Source organism: Nomascus leucogenys, chromosome 14, assembly GCF_006542625.1.
Source record: "Nomascus leucogenys isolate Asia chromosome 14, Asia_NLE_v1, whole genome shotgun sequence".
NCBI classification, from domain to species: Eukaryota; Metazoa; Chordata; class Mammalia; order Primates; family Hylobatidae; genus Nomascus; species Nomascus leucogenys.
The window spans coordinates 47,293,555-47,314,045 of record NC_044394.1 but is presented as its reverse complement, the minus strand read 5'-3'; the positions used below and the strand labels follow the sequence as shown (position 1 = coordinate 47,314,045).

At 48.3% G+C, this 20,491-nt stretch overlaps 1 protein-coding gene across 1 annotated transcript in view; it reads right to left on the bottom strand.

Moving 5' to 3' along the window:
• Nucleotides 1-20,491, bottom strand: part of FER1L5 (fer-1 like family member 5) — a 57,975-nt gene that overhangs the window by 35,518 nt on the left and 1,966 nt on the right. Inside the window, exons 2-17 of the mRNA XM_030828435.1 lie at nt 20,027-20,079; nt 19,324-19,415; nt 18,585-18,693; nt 16,765-16,819; nt 16,158-16,267; nt 14,528-14,656; nt 12,829-12,891; nt 12,037-12,087; nt 7,384-7,414; nt 6,314-6,429; nt 5,960-6,083; nt 5,483-5,535; nt 4,241-4,309; nt 387-430; nt 213-295; nt 44-138 (exon numbers count right to left, since the gene is read on the bottom strand). Of these exons, the coding sequence (XP_030684295.1) occupies nt 44-138; nt 213-295; nt 387-430; nt 4,241-4,309; nt 5,483-5,535; nt 5,960-6,083; nt 6,314-6,429; nt 7,384-7,414; nt 12,037-12,087; nt 12,829-12,891; nt 14,528-14,656; nt 16,158-16,267; nt 16,765-16,819; nt 18,585-18,693; nt 19,324-19,415; nt 20,027-20,079 (1,277 nt within the window). The remainder of the gene's footprint in view (nt 1-43; nt 139-212; nt 296-386; nt 431-4,240; nt 4,310-5,482; nt 5,536-5,959; nt 6,084-6,313; nt 6,430-7,383; nt 7,415-12,036; nt 12,088-12,828; nt 12,892-14,527; nt 14,657-16,157; nt 16,268-16,764; nt 16,820-18,584; nt 18,694-19,323; nt 19,416-20,026; nt 20,080-20,491) is intronic.

Genomic DNA, 20,491 nt, shown 5'->3' with positions numbered 1-20,491 from the left:
GCTCTACCTCCACTGTCCCCTAGAGCTGATGTGAGAAGCTTACAGCGCCTTCTTCCTGGATCCTGAAAGGGGCCTTTTTACCCCCGTGCAGAGTCAGGAAGCTGGGGCCAAAGCAGGGCAGGAAGCCAGAGTACACTCCTGAAAAGAGAGAGAGTGAGAAGGGTCGGGCGCAGGACGAGGGGCGTGGGAAGTGGGCTCGAGGCTTTGCTTGCCTTCTATCTCTTCTCCGGTGGACGAGATCTGGTTGAGGGACAGGCTGGCAGTCCCAATCTCATCCGGGCAGTCCTTCCTGTGGCTGGAGAGAAACATACTCCTCAGGCTGAGCCCCCGGCCCAGCTCTCATTTCTTCCTTCCCTGTGTGCTTCAGCCTCCACCAGGTTGCTCACCAGTCCAAGACTCTGAACTTGATGTAGCTGGAGAGGCAGGGTAGCTGTGGAGGGAAGGAGAGAGGAGCGGTGAGTACACATTGGGATGGTCTGGTCCTCGTGGAGATTTTAAGAACAGGTAGGGAGTCTCGGGTCTGGGAGCAAGTCCTGGCTCAGTTACCAGTGAGCCACTTCATCATAGAAAAGCTGGATTTCGAACCAAGCTAATCGAGCTTTGGCTTTAGGGCCTCTTATTTGTTTTCTGGGGGTCTGCTTTGTTTTGTTTCAGACAGGGTGCTGCTCTGTCACCCAGACTGGAGTGCAGTGGTATGATCATAGCTCACTGCAGCCTACACCTCTCAGGCTCAAACTATCCTCCCGCCTCAGCCTCCTGAGTAGCTGGTACTACAGGCACCTGACGCCAAGCCCAGGTAATTAAAAACAATTTTTTTTTTTTTGTAGAGACAGGTGCCTTACTATGTTGCCCAAGCTGGTCTCGAAATCCTGGGCAAAAGCAATCCTCCTGCGTCAGGCTCTCAAAATGTTGGGATTATAGGTGTGAGCCACCTCGCCCAGCTGGGCCTCCCATTTGAATGGGCCCCTTGCAAGGTCCTGAGAGGGGCCTGGAACTTGTCACATGATCATTTTGTATTTTTGCTTTTAAAATGGCCCTCTGGCCAGGCATGGTGGCTCACACCTGTAATCTCAGCACTTTGGGGGGCTGAAGTGGGCAGATCACTTGAGCAGCCTGGGCAACATGATGAAATCCTCTCTCTACAAAAAAAATACAAAAATTAGCTGGGTGTGGTGGCACTCATCTATAGTCCCAGCTACTCAGGAGGCTGAGGTGGGAGGATTGCTTGAGCCCGTGAGGTTGAGGCTACAGTGAACCATGATCATGCCACTGCACTCCAATCTGAGCGACAGAGCGAGAACTTATTTCAAAAAGAAAAAAAAAAAGTCCCCTAATTGCATAAGCTTCAGGCCCCTCTGACCTCTGAGTCTGCCCTGACTGTGGGCTGGTAGATATTACTGTCCTCGCACAGCCCCTCGCAGTCTGAATGCACATTCACCAAACCATCTCATGGAGAGGCCGTGGACCTAGAATGTCTTCATCACGTCTAGCCATCAACTTTTTAAACAGCGGTATATCTGTCTCCTCAAAGAATAAATAATAAACCAGGCACGGTGATGCATGCCTGTAATCCCAGCACTTTGAGAGGCCAAGGCGGGCGGATCACCTGAGGTCAGGTGTTAGAGATCAGCCTGGCCAACATGGTGAAACCCCGTCTCTACTAAAAATAGGAAAATTAGCCAGGCTTGGTGGTAGGCACCTGTAGTCCCAGCGACTCATAGCTTGAACCCAGGAGGCGGAAGTTGCAGTGAGTCAAGGTCGCGCCATTACACTCCAGCCTGGGTGACAAGAGTGAAACTGTGTCTCAGAAAAAAAAAAAAAAAGATGAACAAAGAAGATGAAAAAAGATTTCCCCAAGGCTCTGAACAGCCACAGAGCATCTGAGGATCCCAGCCCTGTGCCCTCACCACAGGCCGGAAAATGTGGGAGGGAGCTTGGCAAGGATGGGGGATGGACTAGGCCTCTTCTGAAATGTCTTGCTACTTTCAGAGTCTATAAAATCATCCAAGGAGGCAGGGATTATGAGGAATGGTTGAAAGTGATGACTCACAGGAAGACAGACTGGGTAGCTACTAGAAGCAGCAAGGAGGGAGGTTCACAGGAGGGAGAAGAGGAGCGCATTAGCTAATTTCATATTTCACAATGTAAGGTATGAAGAAGCAAAACACTCTCTGGGTTGCCAAATCCATGTCACACAAATTCCTGTGTGCCTGCACTTATGAGAGAGCTCAAGTTATCTCTCAGCTCAAGTTATCTCTCAGAACTATGTTCTTATTTTACACACAGTTCTTAGAAGCCTGACTTAGAGTCAAAAGGCCAGTAAGGCTCCACCTTCAAGAGAACTGTCATCCACAACAGCTGATAGGTGACAGAGACAGATGGAAAGGCGATCAAGGCCAGGCGCGGTGGCTCACGCCTGTAATCCCAGCACTTTGGGAGGCCGAGACAGGCAGATCACGAGGTCAGGAGATCGAGACCATCTTGGCTAACACGGTGAAACCCCGTCTCTACTAAAAAAAATACAAAAAATTAGCCGGGCGCGGTGGCAGGCGCCTGTAGTCCCAGCTACTCGGGAGGGTGAGGCAGGAGTATGGCATGAACCCGGGAGGCGGAGCTTGCAGTGAGCCGAGGTCGCGCCACTGCACTCCAGCCTGGGCGACAGAGTGAGACTCTGTCTCAAAAAAAAAAAAAAGAAAGGCGATCAAAATCAGACTACAGAACCCCACAAAGAAAGTATCTCGGAGCCATTTAGTGTAGGAACAAGTAGCCGGGTACTGTAGATAGCCCAGGATAATAACTATGTTCCCATAATGGCTCCAGGCCATCAACAAAAAGCTCTAATTATATTCAGGGCAAGTTGCTGAGAAGATAAGAAAATGTATATTATCATTTAAAATGTGTCTTTAAAGGGATTTGTTTTGTTTTTATATGTGGGTGAAAGGGCACATTTAGGTTCTCTGGAAAGTTCAGTTGTATGACCCACTCATTGCTTAATACATCTACCATAGAATCTAGTCATTCTGCATCTACATATTTACCTAAGAGAAATGAAAGCATATGTCTATGCTAAGGGTTGTACATAAGTGTTTACAGCTTCATTGTAACAGCCCCAAACCGGAAATGTTCATAAACAAGGAAAGGGATAAGCAAACTGTGGTACATCCATACAATGGAATATTACTTAGCAACAAAAAGGAATGAACCACTGATACACAGCAACAGCATGAATGAATTTCAGAATAATTATGCTGAGTGAAAGAAGTCAGACAAATAAGGTTACTTACTGAATGATTCCATTTCTATGAAACACTAGGAAATGCAAGCTAATACGTAGTAACAGAAAGCAGACTGGTGGTTGCCTGGGGATGGGAGGGTGTGGAATAGGAATCACAGGGAGGGATTCCCAAGGGGCATTAGGCAACTTTTGGAGGTGATAGATATATTCATTATGTTGATTGTACTGATGGGTTTCCTGGATGTGTACATATTTTAAAATGTATCAAATTGTACATTTCTTTCTTTCTTTCCTTCCTTCCTTCCTTCCTTCCTTCCTTCCTTCCTTCCTTCCTTCCTTCCCTCCTTCCCTCTCTCCTTCCTCTCTCTCTCTCTGTCTTTCTTTTTTCTTTTACATTTTTCTGAGACTGAGTCTCCCTCTGTTGCGCAGGCTGGAGTGCAGTGGCTTGGCTTGAGCAACAGGTTGTTATCACCTACTTAGCTGAAGTGTTTGCTCAAATAAGTAGGTGATACTACCTCGGCTCAGCTCACTGCAACTTCCACCTCCCGAGTTCAAGCAATTCTCCTGCTTCATCCTCCCGAGTAGCTGGAACTACAGGCGCATGTCACCATGACCAATTTTAATCTTTTTAGTAGAGTCGAGTTTCGCCACTGTTGTCCAGGCTGGTCTCAAACTCCGGAGCTCAAGTGATCTGCCTACCTCAGCCTCCCAAAGTGCTGGGATTACAGGTGTAAGCCACCGTGCCCAGCCAAATTGTACACTTTAAATATCTACAAGTCATACATACCATTGATATAGGTACGTCAATGATAACTCAGTAAAGCTGTAAAAGGTAAAGTTTTCCATAATATGTCCTCGGCTTCCTCATGCTCCCTATCAGGCAGAGTCCCCCTTGCCATGCTTTTTGGCCCCCACCCTCTTGTCTTCACCCCCACACAACCATCCAAATTTCCCTTCTATGTTAGGGAATGTGGGAGAAGGGTGGGCATGATGGAGGAGCCATACCTGAATCCGGAAGGTCAGGATCTGGTTCCATATCGGGTTGTCGGTTTGGGTCTGCATGTGTGTCCTGAGCTGGAATGTCCCAAAGCAGTGTTGGTGCCAGCCTGCCCCCTCCTCCCTCCACTGGCCTCACCTTCCAGCTCTTCCTGTCCAGCCCCCCAGTGGACACCACAGCACAGGGGTGCTTGGGCTAATCCCTGGTCTCAAGACACCTGCACAACTTCTCAGCAGCAACAGCACCAGTCCTTTGTGTACTTATCCGAAGTGTTTGCCAGATTCAGATTCCTCATACTTTTCCTTAAGTCAGCTTTCAATAGACTTCATTTTTAAGTAGATATAGGGCTACTAACCTTACTATATGAGTGTATAGACATAGATTTTGCTAGATAAATTCTAAGATCCCAAAAGAAAAATGGGCAAAAACACAGCTAATGGCAGCAGCATGCCTGTTTTAAAGCCATCAGTTGACTTCATGTTTAAGCAGTGGTATCTGTGAAACCAAGTGTTACTTGGCCTTATTAAACTTTTTAAGGTACACTAAGGTGAACACAGAAGTATCAAAATTTTTGAAAACTCTGTGTCACTTACCACCTGAGAATGTTTCACCTAGCTTTGGGGGTACCCAACCACTCACTGGGAAATACTCGGTATAGTGGTTTTAAATATGTCCACAAATTCTTTGGTACTCCTCCCTTCAAAAGATAGACATTATTTTCTCTCTGCTCATGTGTGGGCTGGATTTAACGACTTGCTTGCAACGAATAGAATATGGTAGAAATTCTGCTTGGCAAATATGGAAACATATCTATTTAACTTTAACCTAGCATTCTCCGAATTTGAACATAGGACCCTTTTTTTACCCATGACACCCATCAGCACACTTTGGAAAATGCTATTCCATATTCATAGAGGTTTATGGAATGTCAGCAACTCTCTTGCCCAGAACCTTCGTTTACACATGAAGAAACTGAGGGGTGGCGACAGTTTTGATGTTGTTCACTCATTGGCATGTTTCATTCACGCACTCATTCTTCCATGTGTATTTGGTTTTTAGGGGGCATCTGGCATGCAGAGAATAAGACATGGCCTCTGCCTGCACAGAGTTCCAGGTGCAGGGGTGCATGCTTCCCTCAGTGGGTGACTGGGAGATGATTCCTGTGGTCTTGCCCACCAGGCCACCCTCCTCTCCACACTACTTTCTCTAGGTGCCAATCTCTCTAGGTCTCAGAACATTTCTACACTTACCTTTTCCCCAATTAGTTCCACCTCCAACTGAGGATTCACTGACTGGTGTTTCTCTATGAACAACAAGTAAAAAGACATCTGAGCCAGCAGCATATTTTTTCAGGAGGAGGAAATAGGGTGGTGATAGAACAACTGAAAACCCTCCCCTATAATTTAGAGGGGTGCCCCCTGGGCAGACCTGTCTCCAGTTCCCACCATGCCCCTTCTTTTTCCACACAATGGCATGGGGTTGGGGGACATAGGGAGCCCTGAGTTTGCATCTGGCCATCATAGACAGGCTGGGGGTGTGAGACCCATTTGAAAGGGTGTCCATGGCACCTCCACAGGACAAGTCTTGGGGCATTCCAGTCTCACCCTGTCCCCCTACCCCAAACCGTAGTTTAGTGTCAAAAGGAATGAGGAAACTCCATGAGGATCCAGGATACCACCGTGTAGGGAACCTCAGGGCTGCTCCCTCCCCTGCACCCAGACTCTAACTGAGGTGAAGGTCCTCTGCGCAGTAGATGAAGAACTGTAAGTAAGCCATGTTGATCGGGACTACCGCTGACTTGAAGATCTGAATATCAGTGTCATCGTCCCCATATAGCAGCTTTTGATCTATCTAGAGAGACCAGAGAGCTGATATAGTCAAGGTCATGGGGAGGTCACAGGCAAGGACACCAAACTTTGCTTCCCCAACCTCCCACTTGGTGCAGGGGGGATGGGACAACCCTGCAGTGACGCAGCGGACACAGGAGAGATGTGATGGTCAATGTCCAGGGTGAGGCCCAGGGGTGCCCCCAGGAGGCAGCCAGGATAGGAAAGTTTCCTGGGGCATTAGGGGCAGCTCACCAGGGCCTGGTCTCCCACACCGAGGGCACAGATGGTGACTTTCAGGTAGCCTGTCACACCACTGCCAGGGTTATTTGGCTGGCAGAGGCCTAGCCATTTCCTTAGGAGTGTGTGACCTAGAGAGGCAGAGAGGCCATGGGAGATCCGCCTCCAGCCTCCTTCCTTCTCCCCTGAAACCAGCCTTTGTTTTAAGAGAAGGGGAGGGTGGAAACATGTCTTGGGTATCCTGTTTTCTATCCAGTGGCAGAGGAAAAGGGGAGTCACTCGTACCACAAAGCAATGATAGCGTGCTCACAAGGCTGCCAGCTGTTGCCTCTAGGAAACAGGGACCCCTGTTTATGCCTTGGGAACCTACTGTTCTCACTATGGCCTGATCTGGAACTAGGCACTGTAGAGGCAAGCATTTTCCTCAACGTGGTGTGTATGTTATAGCCAGGTAAGGTGGAAACTTCCACTCAAACTTTAATCTCCCAATACTGGCCTCAAAAAATAGAAATCTAACCCAGGATTGTAATAAAAGGCTGGCACTTGACCCAAAGAGATGCCCTGAGTTTTTCAGAGAAAGATGCTATTATTATAAAGTAAAATAGGCCAGGTGTGGTGGCTCATGCCTGTAATCTCAGCACTTGGGGAGGCTGAAGCGAGCGGATCACCTGAGGTCAGGAGTTTGAGACCAGCCTGGCTAACATGGTGAAACTCCATCTCTACTAAAAATAAAAAATTAGCTGGGTGTGGTGGCACATGCCTGTAATCCCAGCTACTTGGGAGGCTGAAGCAGGAGAATTGCTTGAAGCCAGTAGGCAGAGGTTGCAGTGAGCCAAGATCGAGCCACTGCACTCCAGCCTGGGCAACAGAGTGAGACTCCATCTCAAAAAATAAAATTAAATTAAAAAATAAGGTAAAATAAAATACCACAATGTACAGTGAAATATTATCAAATACAGAAAATAATTTACTACCTCTAATACTCCCCTCCACCCATGCGCTGGACGTACGGGGATTTTAAGATATTCTGACCCCGGCCTGATTTTTCTCAGAAGACATACATATTTGCCATAAGGGTTACCTACCTGGAGAATGATAGATAAACCCAATATCTGTCTGAAAAAACAAGAGTGGGGTGAGGATTAGTTAGGGCCTGTAGCCAAGATTTGTAATACCAACTAATCTGACCCAACTACTAGCTGTTGGGGCTTCAGTATGTTCTCTGCCCTAACTCCTTTCATCTTTACAGCAGCCTGGGAGGTAGGCCCATTATTACCTCTACTCTGCAGAGGAAGATACTGAGTTTGAGAGAGGTGCCCAAAGTCTTACAACCAGTCAGTGAGAAAGCCTGCATGGAAAAGCTCCTCAACACTGCACTGTGCCACCCTTTCGGCCAACACAGCCCGACTCTACCCTACTCCGGGGTCAGGGAAGGGCTCACTGGTCCTGGGGAAGAGGATGGTTAAGGTAAGAGGTAGGAATTGACAAAGAAATTGCGGGTTTTCTCTTTCCCCTTGGAGATAGTTTCTGACACAGAAATTTGAGGAATGTGGTTCGGGATGGAAGGTGACATATGTGGGGCAAGCTGCCACGGAACATTATGGCCACCCATAATGTGTTCTTAGATACAGCAACACAGCACAACCCATCAAAGAAAGGCTTGATAAATTGGACTTCATCAAAATGAAAAATGTCTGCTTTTGAAAGGCACTGTTAAGAAAATGAATGGGCTGTCATATGCTGGAAGAAAATATTTGCAAATCATATATCAATAGTTAGAAAACAAACAATCCAAGGAAAACAAGCTAAATATTTGAACAGACACTTCACCAAAGAAGATATACAGATGACAGGCACATGAAAAGATGCTCAACATCATTAGTCATTAGGAAGGTTTAAATTAAAATCACAATGAAATATTACTACACACCATTAGAATGGCTAAAATAAAAAAGATGGACTAGATCAAGTATTGTGGAGAATGTGGGGCAACTGGAACTCTAATACACTGCTGGTGGCCATGTACAGTGGCAGAACCTGTTTGGAATTTTGGAAAAAAACTTTTAGAAATTTTCCTTAAAAAGTTAAACATACACCCCCGGGTACATTGGCTCACACCTGTAACCCCAGCACTTTGGGAGGCCCAGGTGGGCTAATACAAAAATTAGCCAGGCATGGTGGCATGCACCTGTAATCCCAGCTACTCGGGAGGCTGAGGCAGGAGAATTGCTTGAATCCGGGAGGCGGAGGCTGCAGTGAGCCGAGATCGCACCACTGCACTCCAAACTTGGTGATGGAGACTCCGTCTCAAAAAAAAAAAAAAAAAAAAAGTTGGCCAGGTGCGGTGGCTCATGCCTGTAACCCCGCACTTTGGGAGGCCAAGGCAGGCGGATCACAAGGTCAGGAGTTCGAGACCAGCCTGGCCAACATGGTGAAACCCTGTCTCTACTAAAAATACAAAAATCAGCCACACATAGTGGCGGGTGCCTGTAATCCCAGCTACTCGGGAGGCTGAGGCAGGAAAATCGTTTGAATCCGGGAGAGGGAGGTTGCAGTGAGCCGAGATCATGCCACTCCAGCCTGGGTGACAGGGTGAGACTCATCTCAAAAAAAAAAAAAAAAAAAGTTAAACATATACCACATATACCTACCATATGATTTAGTCATTCTGCTTCTACATATTTTCCCACGAGAAATTAAAGCTTATGTCCACACTCAGGTTTGTACACAAATGTTTACACGGCCCCATTATAGCAGCCTCAGACTGGAAATAATCTAAATGTCCATTAACAAGGGAAAGGATGGGCTGGGCGCGGTGGCTCACGCCTGTAATCCCAGCACTTTGGGAGGCCGAGGCAGGCGGATCACGAGGTCAGGAGATCGAGACCATCCTGGCTAACACGGTGAAACCCTGTCTCTACTAAAAATACAAAAAAAAAAATTAGCTGGGTGTGGTGGTGGGTGCCTGTAGTCCCAGCTACTCGGGAGGCTGAGTCAGGAGAATGTCGTGAACCTGGGAGGTGGAGCTTGCAGTAAGCCGAGATCACGCCACTGCACTCCAGCCTGGGTGACAGAGCAAGACTCCATCTCAAAAAACAAACAAACAAAAAAACAAAAAAAAACCAAGGGAATGGATAATTAAACTGTGGTACATCCATACGCTGGACAATAGTCCAGCCTGGGTGACAGAGCAAGACTCTGTCTCAAAAAAAAAAAAAAAAAAAATATATATATATATATATATAAATTAAAAAATAAAAATAAAAAAACAGAATAAAAACTCAATCACTCCTAATGAAGCAACAGATCCAGGTGGTGATCATCATTAGCTGTTAACAACATAAAATGAGAGACCAGCAGACATTCTGTGCCTTCTGCTAAAGTCACTTTGCCAACAAATGGGTTCAGACTGATCTAAACTCTAGATAGGAAAATGGGGTGGAGGAATGCAAAATGATCCCCTGAAGATGAAATCAGCAAAACCCAGACCAGAGAAAATGCCACAGGTCCAACTACCCAGTTTCCTTAACAAATAAGTTGCAAATAAAAAAAAAAAAAGCGGAAGTTGGGGGAGCACAGAGGACCAACAGAATAAAAGGAAACTAAAATGCATATTAACCACTTGCAATGAATGGACCTGGTTTGGAATCCTGATTTATTTTTTGTTTTTGTTTTTTTGAGACAGTCTCTCTCTGTCGCTCAGACTGGAGTGCAGTGGCAAAATCTTGGCTCACTGCAACCTCTACCACCTGGGTTCAAATGATTCACCTGCCTTGGCCTCATGAGTAGCCGGGATTACAGGCATGTGCCACCACCCCCAGCTAATTTCTGTATTTTTAGTAGAGATGGCCATGTTGGCCAGGCTAGTCTTGAACTCCTGACCTCAGGCGATCCGCCTGCCTTGGCCTCCCAAAGTACTGGGATTACAGGCGTAAGCCACGGCGCCCAGCTTGGAATCCTGATTTGAACAAACTGTAAAAGAAATAAATAAAACAATTAGGGGAATTTGAACACTGACTAGGTATTTAATGCTACCTAGGAATTATATAGGTTTTTAGATGTGATAATTGTATGTGGTTATGCTTAATAAAATCCTTATGTTTTTGCAATACATACTGAAATGTAGAAAGATAAAATGATATGATGCTTGAGATTTGATTCAAAATAATCCAGTGGCGAAGGGGAAGGGGGCTAGGTGTAGGTAAAACACAATGGACTGTGAATTGGTGAAGATGAGTGATGAGGATATGGGAGTTCATGACACCAAAATAAAAAGAAATAAAAAAATAAGCTCGGCTGGGTGTGGTGGACACATGCCTGTAACCCCAGCACTTTGGGAGGCTGAGGTGGGAGGAAGGCTTGAGCCCAGGAGTTCTAGACTAGCCTGGGTAACATAGTGAGACCCATTCACTACAAAAAATTTTTAAAAATTAGCCAGGTGCAGTGGTGCACACCTGTAGTCCTAGCTACTCGGGAGGCTAAGGTGGGAGGATTGCTTGAGTTTGGGAGTTCGAGGCTGCAGTGAGCCGTGATCGCACCACTGCACTCCAGCCTGGGTGACAAAGCAAGATCATGTCTCAAAAAGAAAAAAAAAAAGAAGCTTGGTTAAACTCAGGTTTTCTCTGACCTCTATAACTTAGTTAGTTTATGTCATTGGTCACTGTCTAGAAATCATGCAGTGGCCTTTGTCAAGAGCACAACATTTTTCACCTCCTACCATCCAACATTTCTAGAATCTCTCTCTGTGTTTTTTTCCAAGGGTGGTGCCCCTTTCCTAACATTGTAGATTTAGTAAATAAAAATAGAAGATGCCCACTTAAATTAAAATTTCAGATAAACAATGACTACTTTGTTAATACATATATGTCCCCTGCAATATTTGGTAAGAAGCCATGTAATATTTGGGACATACTTATATTTAAAATGTATTTTTTGTTTATCTAAGATTAAATGTAATCAGGCATCCTGTATTTAACCTAGCAACCTACCTTTTCCTGATCTTTTTGGATTTGGAGAATCTTAGTTTAGCCCATCATGACTGTAAACTCTCCTAATCTCTCAGCCTGTCTTTCCAAATCACATCTTTTCACTCTGTGCTCAAAGGCAGCAATCTTTCTCTGAGTTTCCCTAACATGTAGGCTGACCTTTTGGATCCTCTGCTTCTACTTCCTGGAGGCAGAGATTTGAACTGCGTCCACAGTATTATGGGAGTGTGGAATTCAACATTCCACAAGCTTTCATAAACGTTATATATACTTTAATCCTCACAATCACCCTCCAGATTGAGTATATATATATATGTGTGTGTGTGTGTGTGTGTATTTTTTTTTTTTTTTTTTGAGACGGAGTCTCGCTCTGTCGCCCAGGCTGGAGTGCAGTGGCGCGACCTCTGCTCACTGCAAGCTCCGCCTCTCGGGTTCACGCCATTCTCTTGCCTCAGCTTCCCGAGTAGCTGGAACTACAGGCGCCCGCCACCACGCCCTGCTAATTTTTTGTATTTCTAGTAGAAATGGGGTTTCACTGTGTTAGCCAGGATGGTCTCAATCTCCTGACCTCGTGATTTGCCTGCCTCAACCTCCCAAAGTGCTGGGATTACAGACGTGAGCCACCGCGCCTGGCTGAGTCTGGATATTTCTGTGTGAAAATCCAAGTCCTTTTCCCTAGACTTGGGCATGGAGCCCAGCGTGGGTCTCTATTATAACTGTTTCACCGAACCTCCTCACATGTACAGTACTCACTTGAAATCTCCCGATCTCTGCTTTGTATCTCATTGCTGAGGAGTTCACCACCTGCAAGGGAGTTCCCAGAAATATTTTAATTATTCACAATCCCAATTTCCCTCAGCCCCTGTAAGAGGAATAGCAAAGGCACATCCAGGATCCTCCCGACGTATTGAATGCTTCCTAATGGGGCAGACACTTGCACATGAGCATTCTCCTTTCACTCTCAGAGGAACCCTGTGAGGTTCAGATTTTTAATTCCATTTTACTGATGAGGAAATTGATCAGAGAGGTCAATTTCTTTGCCCCAAGTCAACACAAAGCAAGGTGTTGCACTCAACGTTATCCATTACATGCGCTCCTGGTTGTTTCCTCTGTGCCTTTGTTCCCAAGAACATGTAAATTCTTCAAAGGAAGAAGCCTCTTTGTTCTCCTTAGCCCTGTGCTGGGCACATAGCAGGCACTTGACAACCACATGTTCACCATTGTTACTGGGCTCCCTTTGGTTAGGGAATGGAGTATTCTACTTGGAGGGGCCTTTGGTGGCTTGAAAATCCTGGCACATGGGAAGGGGCTGACTTGTTCACCTTGGCGCCCAATTCAGGGCCTGGCAGTTGGCAATCCACAACGTTTGTTGAATAAATGAGTAAATGAATGATCTGGGTGCCAGGGGGTGAAGAAAGTGGTGGGGGTCAGGAAGACAATCTGAAGTGCCCCTGGCTCTAAGGGTAGGGGCTGGAGCTGCAGTGCTTCCCAGTATTGAAGTGGGACAAGAAACCCACCTTGCTGGGGACCAGTTTGGCTCCTCACCTGGATTAAGATAGTCTCATCGAAGAACTTTGCAGGAACCCCATGAAAATTCTGGAAGAAGATCTGAGGCAAAGAGAATTGGGGTAGAGTGGACGATTTCTTCCACCACTTCACCCAAGCTGAACTCAGTAAACCTGAAAGCTCAGAATAATGTGCTTCTTTCCACAACTTTACCCATTTCAATGGGTTTACAAGTACAGGTTGAGTATTCCTAATCCAAAAATCTGAAATCAAAAATGCTGCAAAATCTGAAACTTTCTGAGTGCCAACATGACCCTCAAAGGAAATGCTCACTGGAGCATTCTGGGTTTCAGATTTTCATATTACAAATGCTGAACCGGTGTAATGCAAATATTCCAGATTCCCCCAAAAAATCTGAAATCCAAAACACTTCTGATACCATGCATTTTGGGTAAGGGATACTCAACTTGTGCTACTTCTCTCATGCTCCTCCAGAAGCAGAGGCCTCCCAGGCTCCTAGAGGGTTTCCTTTTTATTTTTTTAGGTGGAGTCTCGCTCTGTCGCCCAGGCTGGAGTGTGGTGGTGCAATCTCAACTCACTGCAACCTCCACCTCCCGGGTTCAAACGATTCTCCTGCCTCAGCCTCCTGAGTAGATGGGATTACAGGCACTCGCCACTACATGTGGCTAATTTTTGTATTTTTACAAAAGAGACAGGGTTTCTCCATATTGGTCAGGATGGTCTCGAACTCCAGACCTCAGGTGATCCACTCACCATGGCCTCCCAAAGTTCTGGAATTACAGGCATGAGCCACCACGCCCAGCCTCCTGGAGGGTTTTCTGCCCAGAATGGGGAATGGTAGGAGATCCCTGGAGAACTCAGGGCCCAGCTAGCTGCCCAGGATGGAGATTTGAGCCCACACCTCCTTCTAGATTGCCCTGCCAGTCCGCTCTGTCCCTGCTCCCCGTGGCAGCCAGAAACTCCTTTCTCAAATGCAAACCTAGGCCTGTCACTCCTCTGCTTAAGTCCTCCATGGCTCCTGAGTAGTGTCCAGGATGGGACCCCAGCCCACACTGTAGGGCTCCCCTCCAGCCAGTCTCCTCCAGCCACACCCATAGCTATAGTTCTGCTGTCAAGTCTGCAGCTTGCTTGGTTCTAGGCCTTTGAAAACACCACCACTTTTTCCTGAATTATCTTTTCCCATCGTGTCTGTCTTTCCCTGGTAAAATCTTCCTTCAGGGTTGCTGGAGCCCTTCTGAGTTCTCTCCGCCACCCCTAGCCTCATTACTCACTTACTCCTCCCAGCTTCCACTGTGCTTTTATCTTTTATTTGTTCATTTACTAATTAATTCAACAAGTATTTATGGAGCACCTACTGTGTATCAGGCACAGTGCTACAATTTGAGGCTCCAGCAGCAATGGGATGTACATGGTCTGGGTCTGTGCTTCAAACCTCCAATAGCAATGCTCCCAGACCTCTGTAAACCATGATCTGCTCCATTGTAATTGTTTATGGATTCATGAGCTGTGCCCCCGCCAGCCCACCAGCTCCTCAGACACAGGGCTCTGAGTTATCCTGTTCCGTATTTTCAGTGCTTGGCCCTCAGTAGACACTGAGTAAATGCTTGTGGAACAAACACATGAAGACACCCTAGTCAAGGAGCAAGCTTGCCGGCTGCCCACTGCGGATGCCCAGCCCTTGGCTGGCTCCTTGCCTGATGTGTCCCACTCAGCCCACCTCATTAAAGAAAGGGTTGTTTCCCATCTTGATGCGTGTCTGGTGCTGCTGGCCTGTGATGGACACCTTCACCACTGGTTTGATGTTGTTGCCCATGAGCTGTCGGGCTTCAAACACCTTCACTCGAACCTAAGGGGAGAACACATGGGGAGCTGATATTGAGGGCCTTGGCCCCGCCTTCTCCAGCTGGGACAAAATTGTTCTGATAAGAAAACATTTTAGGCCAGGTACAGTGAGTGGCTTACGCCTATAATCCCAGCACTCTGGGAGGCTGAGGTGAGAGAATCGCTTGAGCCCAGGAGTTCGAGACCAGATTGACTGGGCAACATGGCAAAACCCCGTCTCTACAAAAATTATGAAAAAATTAGATGGGCATGGTGGTGCATGCCTGTAATCCCAGCTACTTGGGAGGCTGAGGTGAGAGGATCATCTGAGCCCAGAGGTATAGACTGTAGTGAGCTGTGATTGTGCCACCGCACTCCAGCCTGGGCAACAGAGCAAGACTCTATCTCAAAAAAAAAAAGAAGAAAGACAGAAAGAAAGACAGAAAGAAAGAGAGAGAGAGAGAAAGGAAGGAAGGAAGGAGGGAGAGAGGGAGGAAGAAAAAGAAAGAAAGGAAGGAAGGAAAGAAAGAGAGAGAAGGAAGGAAGGAAAGAGAGAGAGAAAAAGAAAGAGAAAGAAAGAAAGAAAGAGGGAAAGAAAGAAAGACTGTAGCCCTAGCCACAGTGCAGACAGACAATCCACTGGGAGAAGGCTAGGAGGAGATGGACTTGGAGAGACAGGCTTGGGTTATCAAGGGCCCGGGAAGCCATTGTAAAAGGAACTGGATCTTGTGCAGAAGACACTGGGCCTTTTGAAGAAGGTGCTTGGCATGATAAGAGTGACGTCTTTGAAAGGACACTTTGGTTGGAGAACGAACAAGAGACAGCTGGAGGCTGGGGGTTCAGGAGAAGCCTTCTGATGTGGTCCAGGGAAGATGTGGTGGTGGCTCAGGCCAGGGAATGGAAGTGGTGAGGGTGAAATGGGAGCAGTGGGTGACATTAAGAGCCAGGACTTGGCCACTGCCTGGGTGCAGGAAGAGGAGCGGTCCAGGAGACTCCCAGCTCCTGCGCAAGGAGCAGGCTGGGGAGCAGGTAAAACCATGGCAGGAATGTTAGGCCACAGGCTAGAAGCCAGAGAGAAGTTGATAAGCCGTAGGATGAGGGTTCCTGAGTTCACATGGAAATGTGGACCTTCCCATAGGTCCCCTCAGATCAGACACTCCCCAGCCTCTCCTATACAGTTAATTTAACTTTGCTTGTGCCCCACTTTGTTTTGCCAACAACCCGAGGACTCTGAGAGGGCAGGATCTCTGTCATCTGTGCTGCTTCCCCAGCAGGTACCAGGGCCTGCCAGTGCACAGCTGGCTCTCCTACTGCCTCACTGGAGCTCTGTGGCTTCAGCTACAGGCAGAAGTTTCCAGAATGGCCACGGGAGGAGCAGGGCATGTGGCAAGGATCTGAGGGCCTGAAGCTGGGTCTGAAGCTCTGCCCTTCTACCATGACCTTGGGGAGGGGTGAGGTGGCCTGGGAACACAGCAAACAAGAGTGTCAGGTGAGTCCCAAGAGCTTGCAACCTGGATGGTCCTCACCTGAAAGTGCTGAGGCTTTGAGGACAGAGCCCTGTGCACAGTGGAGCCAGGGACCATCAATTTCTGCCTGGCTGCCTCTCTTGCCGTTATGCCCAGGAGGTCTTCAGCTCCTGGGGAGACACAGTCCAGGGTGGACTCAGAGGCCTGGGGCCCAGGAGGTTTGAGGTATTTTCCCCATTCCATCATGCTGTCCCCAGTGACCATCTCCTGACTAAAAGCATGGCCAAGAGGCCCCAACAGGGACATATGTCCTCCCCAGAACATTACTATGGGCCCCTTCACCCTCAGGAACTATGGATCCCTGGACCCCGCTCCACACAATGGGGCTCTGGGAGATGACCATCCTCGTCTGTCTGCAGCCCCTTGGAGACTTATGTCATATCTCATGGGTCTTATGTCTAGAAATGACAAATAGGCATATTGGGATGGCCTCAGCCAGATGTCTGGAGATCTGGCATCTAGACCCTGTAGCTTCCAGGGACCCTAGCCTGGTCACATTCCTTCTGTAGGTCTCAAGGCCTGGGTTTTGAAGGTCCCCAAGAACCCATCCAGCTGTGCGTGGAGGACAGGGTAGGCCCTTAAGGGTAAGCTCCAGGGAAGGACATACCTGTCTTCTCAATATCCTGGTTGCTCATGTGGGCCACCTGTAGGGTGACAGTACACTGCAAGACAAAGGCAGGGGAGCTTTAAGTCAGACCCTGCCATCCTTGGACACAGCGCCCAAGCCCTGCACAGCCTGGTTGGGTTCACACCTGGTCCTCCTGGTGGGGGCCATGATGCTAGTCATGGGATGGGGCCACACCATGGGCATCTGCACAGTCTGGGTGAGGGAGGTTATAAATGGGTGAGGAGAGAGCAATGGGTTACAGTGGAGGGGATGTTTGTAGACTAAAGCAGCCACATGGTGGCAGAAAAGGATGCAGGAGGGTGGGGAGGAGAGGGAGAGGTGACTTGAGCCCAGAACACAGATGCTAGCAGCTCTTCCCCTAGCCCAACATCTCATGAACTCACGTGGGAGGCCCTGGACACTCCTGCCTTCTAACTGAGCTCCTTTCTTCATGTGCTCCCATTACCGACCCAGCCTCCAGACCATCACCAGGATGGCCCCCTGAACACCCCAAGTGTCTAAATGATCAAAGTTAAGTCACAATTCACCAGCATGGACCACAAGGCCCTTGACCTCTAGGCCTTGGTCGCCCATGAAACCTCAGCTCTCCCACCTCCACTCCACCCCCCCACCATGTGACAACAGTGCAGCACACCCTCCCTCACCCTGCCTCCTGCTCCACCCACTTTATGCCCCTGCCTGGGCTGGTCTTCCCCTCTTGTCCATTGGGAAAACTCATGCCCCTTCTTACAACTCAACTGACAGACTGAATGTGCCTTGACTTTATGATGGGATCGCATCCCGATAAACCCATTGTAAGTCAACAATATCGTGTGTCCATCCATTGTAAGTCACAGACTGTCTGCATACAAATGGACAATGGCCAAACCACTTAGAAAATAAGACTCAGATCCACCATCTGCAGCAACCAGTCCAGGGAACCAACCTGTTATCTACAGCAACCAGCCCAGGAAGCCAGCCTGCTCTAAGTCAGACTTGTAGGAGGTCAGACTGCTGTCTCTAGCAATAATCCAGGAAGCCAATCAATAACGATCAGCTCCAAATGGCCAGGCTTTGATTAATAACTGGCAGCTGCCTTAATTTTTGTCCCCACTTCCAACTTAGGACCAACCAGAGAGAGCCAAACATGCCCCTCTAACCAATCACATGGGAGGCCCTGTTTCTAGTTAGCCCGACTTGGGCTCCCCTGTAGCCTCCAATCAGGGCACATCTGCAGCCTTCCCTTCTTTCCACTATGAAGCTCTCCTGCTCCTGTGGCTGCCTCTGAGTCTCTGCCAAAACACAAATGATGATGACCGAGTCCCTTGCTAGCAGAAGCTCTGAATAAATAGCCTTTGCTTGTTCTCATTTGGATGGTCTCCCTACATTTCCATATGTCTTAAACATCACCCCCTCTGTAAAGCTGTCCATGACCTCCTGAGACAAATCGTTCACTCCCTCCTGACCTGAGCCAGTGGCCTTGCTTTACTGAACCTTGTCTCATGGGTGCTGGAGCACTTGTCACTGTAAGTGGAGCCTACTCCAACAGACTGTGGGCTTAAGGCAATTTTGTACCACAGGGCCTGGCATAGTGGTTGACTCCCAATGCAAGGAGGTCAATTCATCTAAATAGATGGGTTGGGGAGGGGGGCACAGATGATGGCGAGGGGGGCACAGATGATGTCAAGGGAGGTGGTCAGGAGAGGAAGGCAGTGTGATGGGGCCCCCCAAGCAGGAAGCACTCTTGTGCTGTGGGCCGCTTCACCAGCTGCCCCCATTCCTCCAGCCACCCTGCCTGGGCCTTCCTGGGCCTGACTCACATCTGTGGGCTTCATGGAATGGTTGAGCAGGGTCAAGTCCTTCACAAAAAGGACCTCACTTGGTTGTTTCAACAATGGCTTGAGCAGTACTGTGGCCAGGCCAATGAATCTGGGGAGACAAGGAGCAGATGTGAGATCCTGAGCCAGAGGAAAGAGTGTCCTCCTCTCTCCCAGGCAGGGCTTTAGCTAGAGACGGTTTCCTCCCAGGGCTGTGCTGTCCTCAGAGAGAGGCTGGCGAAGAATGCGGTGGGGCTGGGTATCCACGACAGGGCACAGGGCTCCTGGCTCTGGGAACTGTCTTGGGGCTCCTAGGCAAGTAACAGTTGATTGGACCAGGGATGGACGCCTGGCTAGAGCTGGGCCAATAGGATTCTCTGTCCTAGGAATGTTGACCTGGGATGGCATAGCCTCAGTCTTAGGGCATGTGAGTCTCAGCTGGGCACTAGATGAGGCTGTGATAAGAAGCCAGGGTTGGGCAGAGAGAAGCAGAAATTTGAGATATGTGGCAGATGTATCTCAGATGGACAGAGCTGCTGCTGGGTTCCCAAGTTCCTGTCCCAGCTGATTTGCAGTCTTGCTCTGGCTACCCTTTCAGTACCCACCCCTCTTTTTTCTTTTTAGCTGGCTAGAGTGGGTTCCGTTCCTTCATCTGAGTGAGTTATAGATTAGAGACAAGGTTCACGTAACCTGCTGCTGCGTTGGTCAGGAGCTAGGCTCCTCCTGCCTCTCTCTGCCTCACCTTTCTTTCTTTTGTGAGCCCATGTCCTGAAGGGTGACTTGCAGGAAGGAGTCATTTTCCAGGGGGCGGTTCCAGAGGTGCCAGATTAGGGTCTGTGGGGGGCATAGAGAGGTCAGCATCCTTCCTCTGCCCTTCCCATCCCACGCTTCTAGGAAACGAGGAAAGACGTGGGGAACGGGCTGGCGCTGCGTTTCTCTAAGACTGAGGAACTTCCCTCATGTCTAATTTCCTCAGGAGATGGCATTTGCTACCCTTCACCAAGGTGTGGGCATCTCACTCGGCTTCTGTTACTTGAACTGCAGTATCATGGGCATGTTGGGAATTAAGGGTTTGGGGACTACGAACGGGGCAAGGGGCAGCATGGAGTGATGGCAGGTGAGAGGGAGTCATGCACAGGGAGCCTTCACTCTGCTTCAGGCTTCTAGGAACATCAAGATGGCCCAGCTGGACTAGTTGATAGGCCATACCATGGTCCATCCTCAGAGTGGGGGAGAATGGCCACGAACAGTCGTGGGCAGGTGTGGCCTTCACAGCCTTGTCGGGTCAGAGGCTGCTACTCCCAGGCCAAGATGCCCAGCCTTGAGGAAAGCCTGTGAGGTTGCATGTCCTCTCCCTAGACCTCTGAGCACCTGACTGGACCCCATCCTTGCCCCCTTGCTGTTGTGGTCGTTATTTCCTCTTCTGGGCTTGCCCTGTTATCTACCTCATTCCACACGGGATCATTCCCTTCCACCACACGTGTTCTTTTCTTGATATCTGCAAAGAAACCAAGAGGCTGGCATTGATGGTAGGAAATATTTCAATGTCTGGGTTGGAGTGGGGTAAAGAGAAGTAGGACACTCTAAGAAAACTTCAAGTCAGCTGGGCACGGTGGCTCACGCCTGTAATCTCAGCACTTTGGGAGATTAGGCATCTTTGTGGGAGATATTTCTGGAATGAGAAAGATGGTGCCCGTGAGGTGGTGGGGAAGATGGCTCAGAATCAGAGAAGAACTGCCAGGCCCTTGCCTGGCTAACTGGAAAATTAGTCAATCAGGGCAAATATATCCTGAGCTCCCACTGCCCCTCTTGAAACCTGCAGACTGAGGACATCAGCATGCATCACCCTGTGAGCCTGGAGTCCCAAATGTTCAATCTCTGAATATTGCTGTGTCCAACAAGCATAGTTT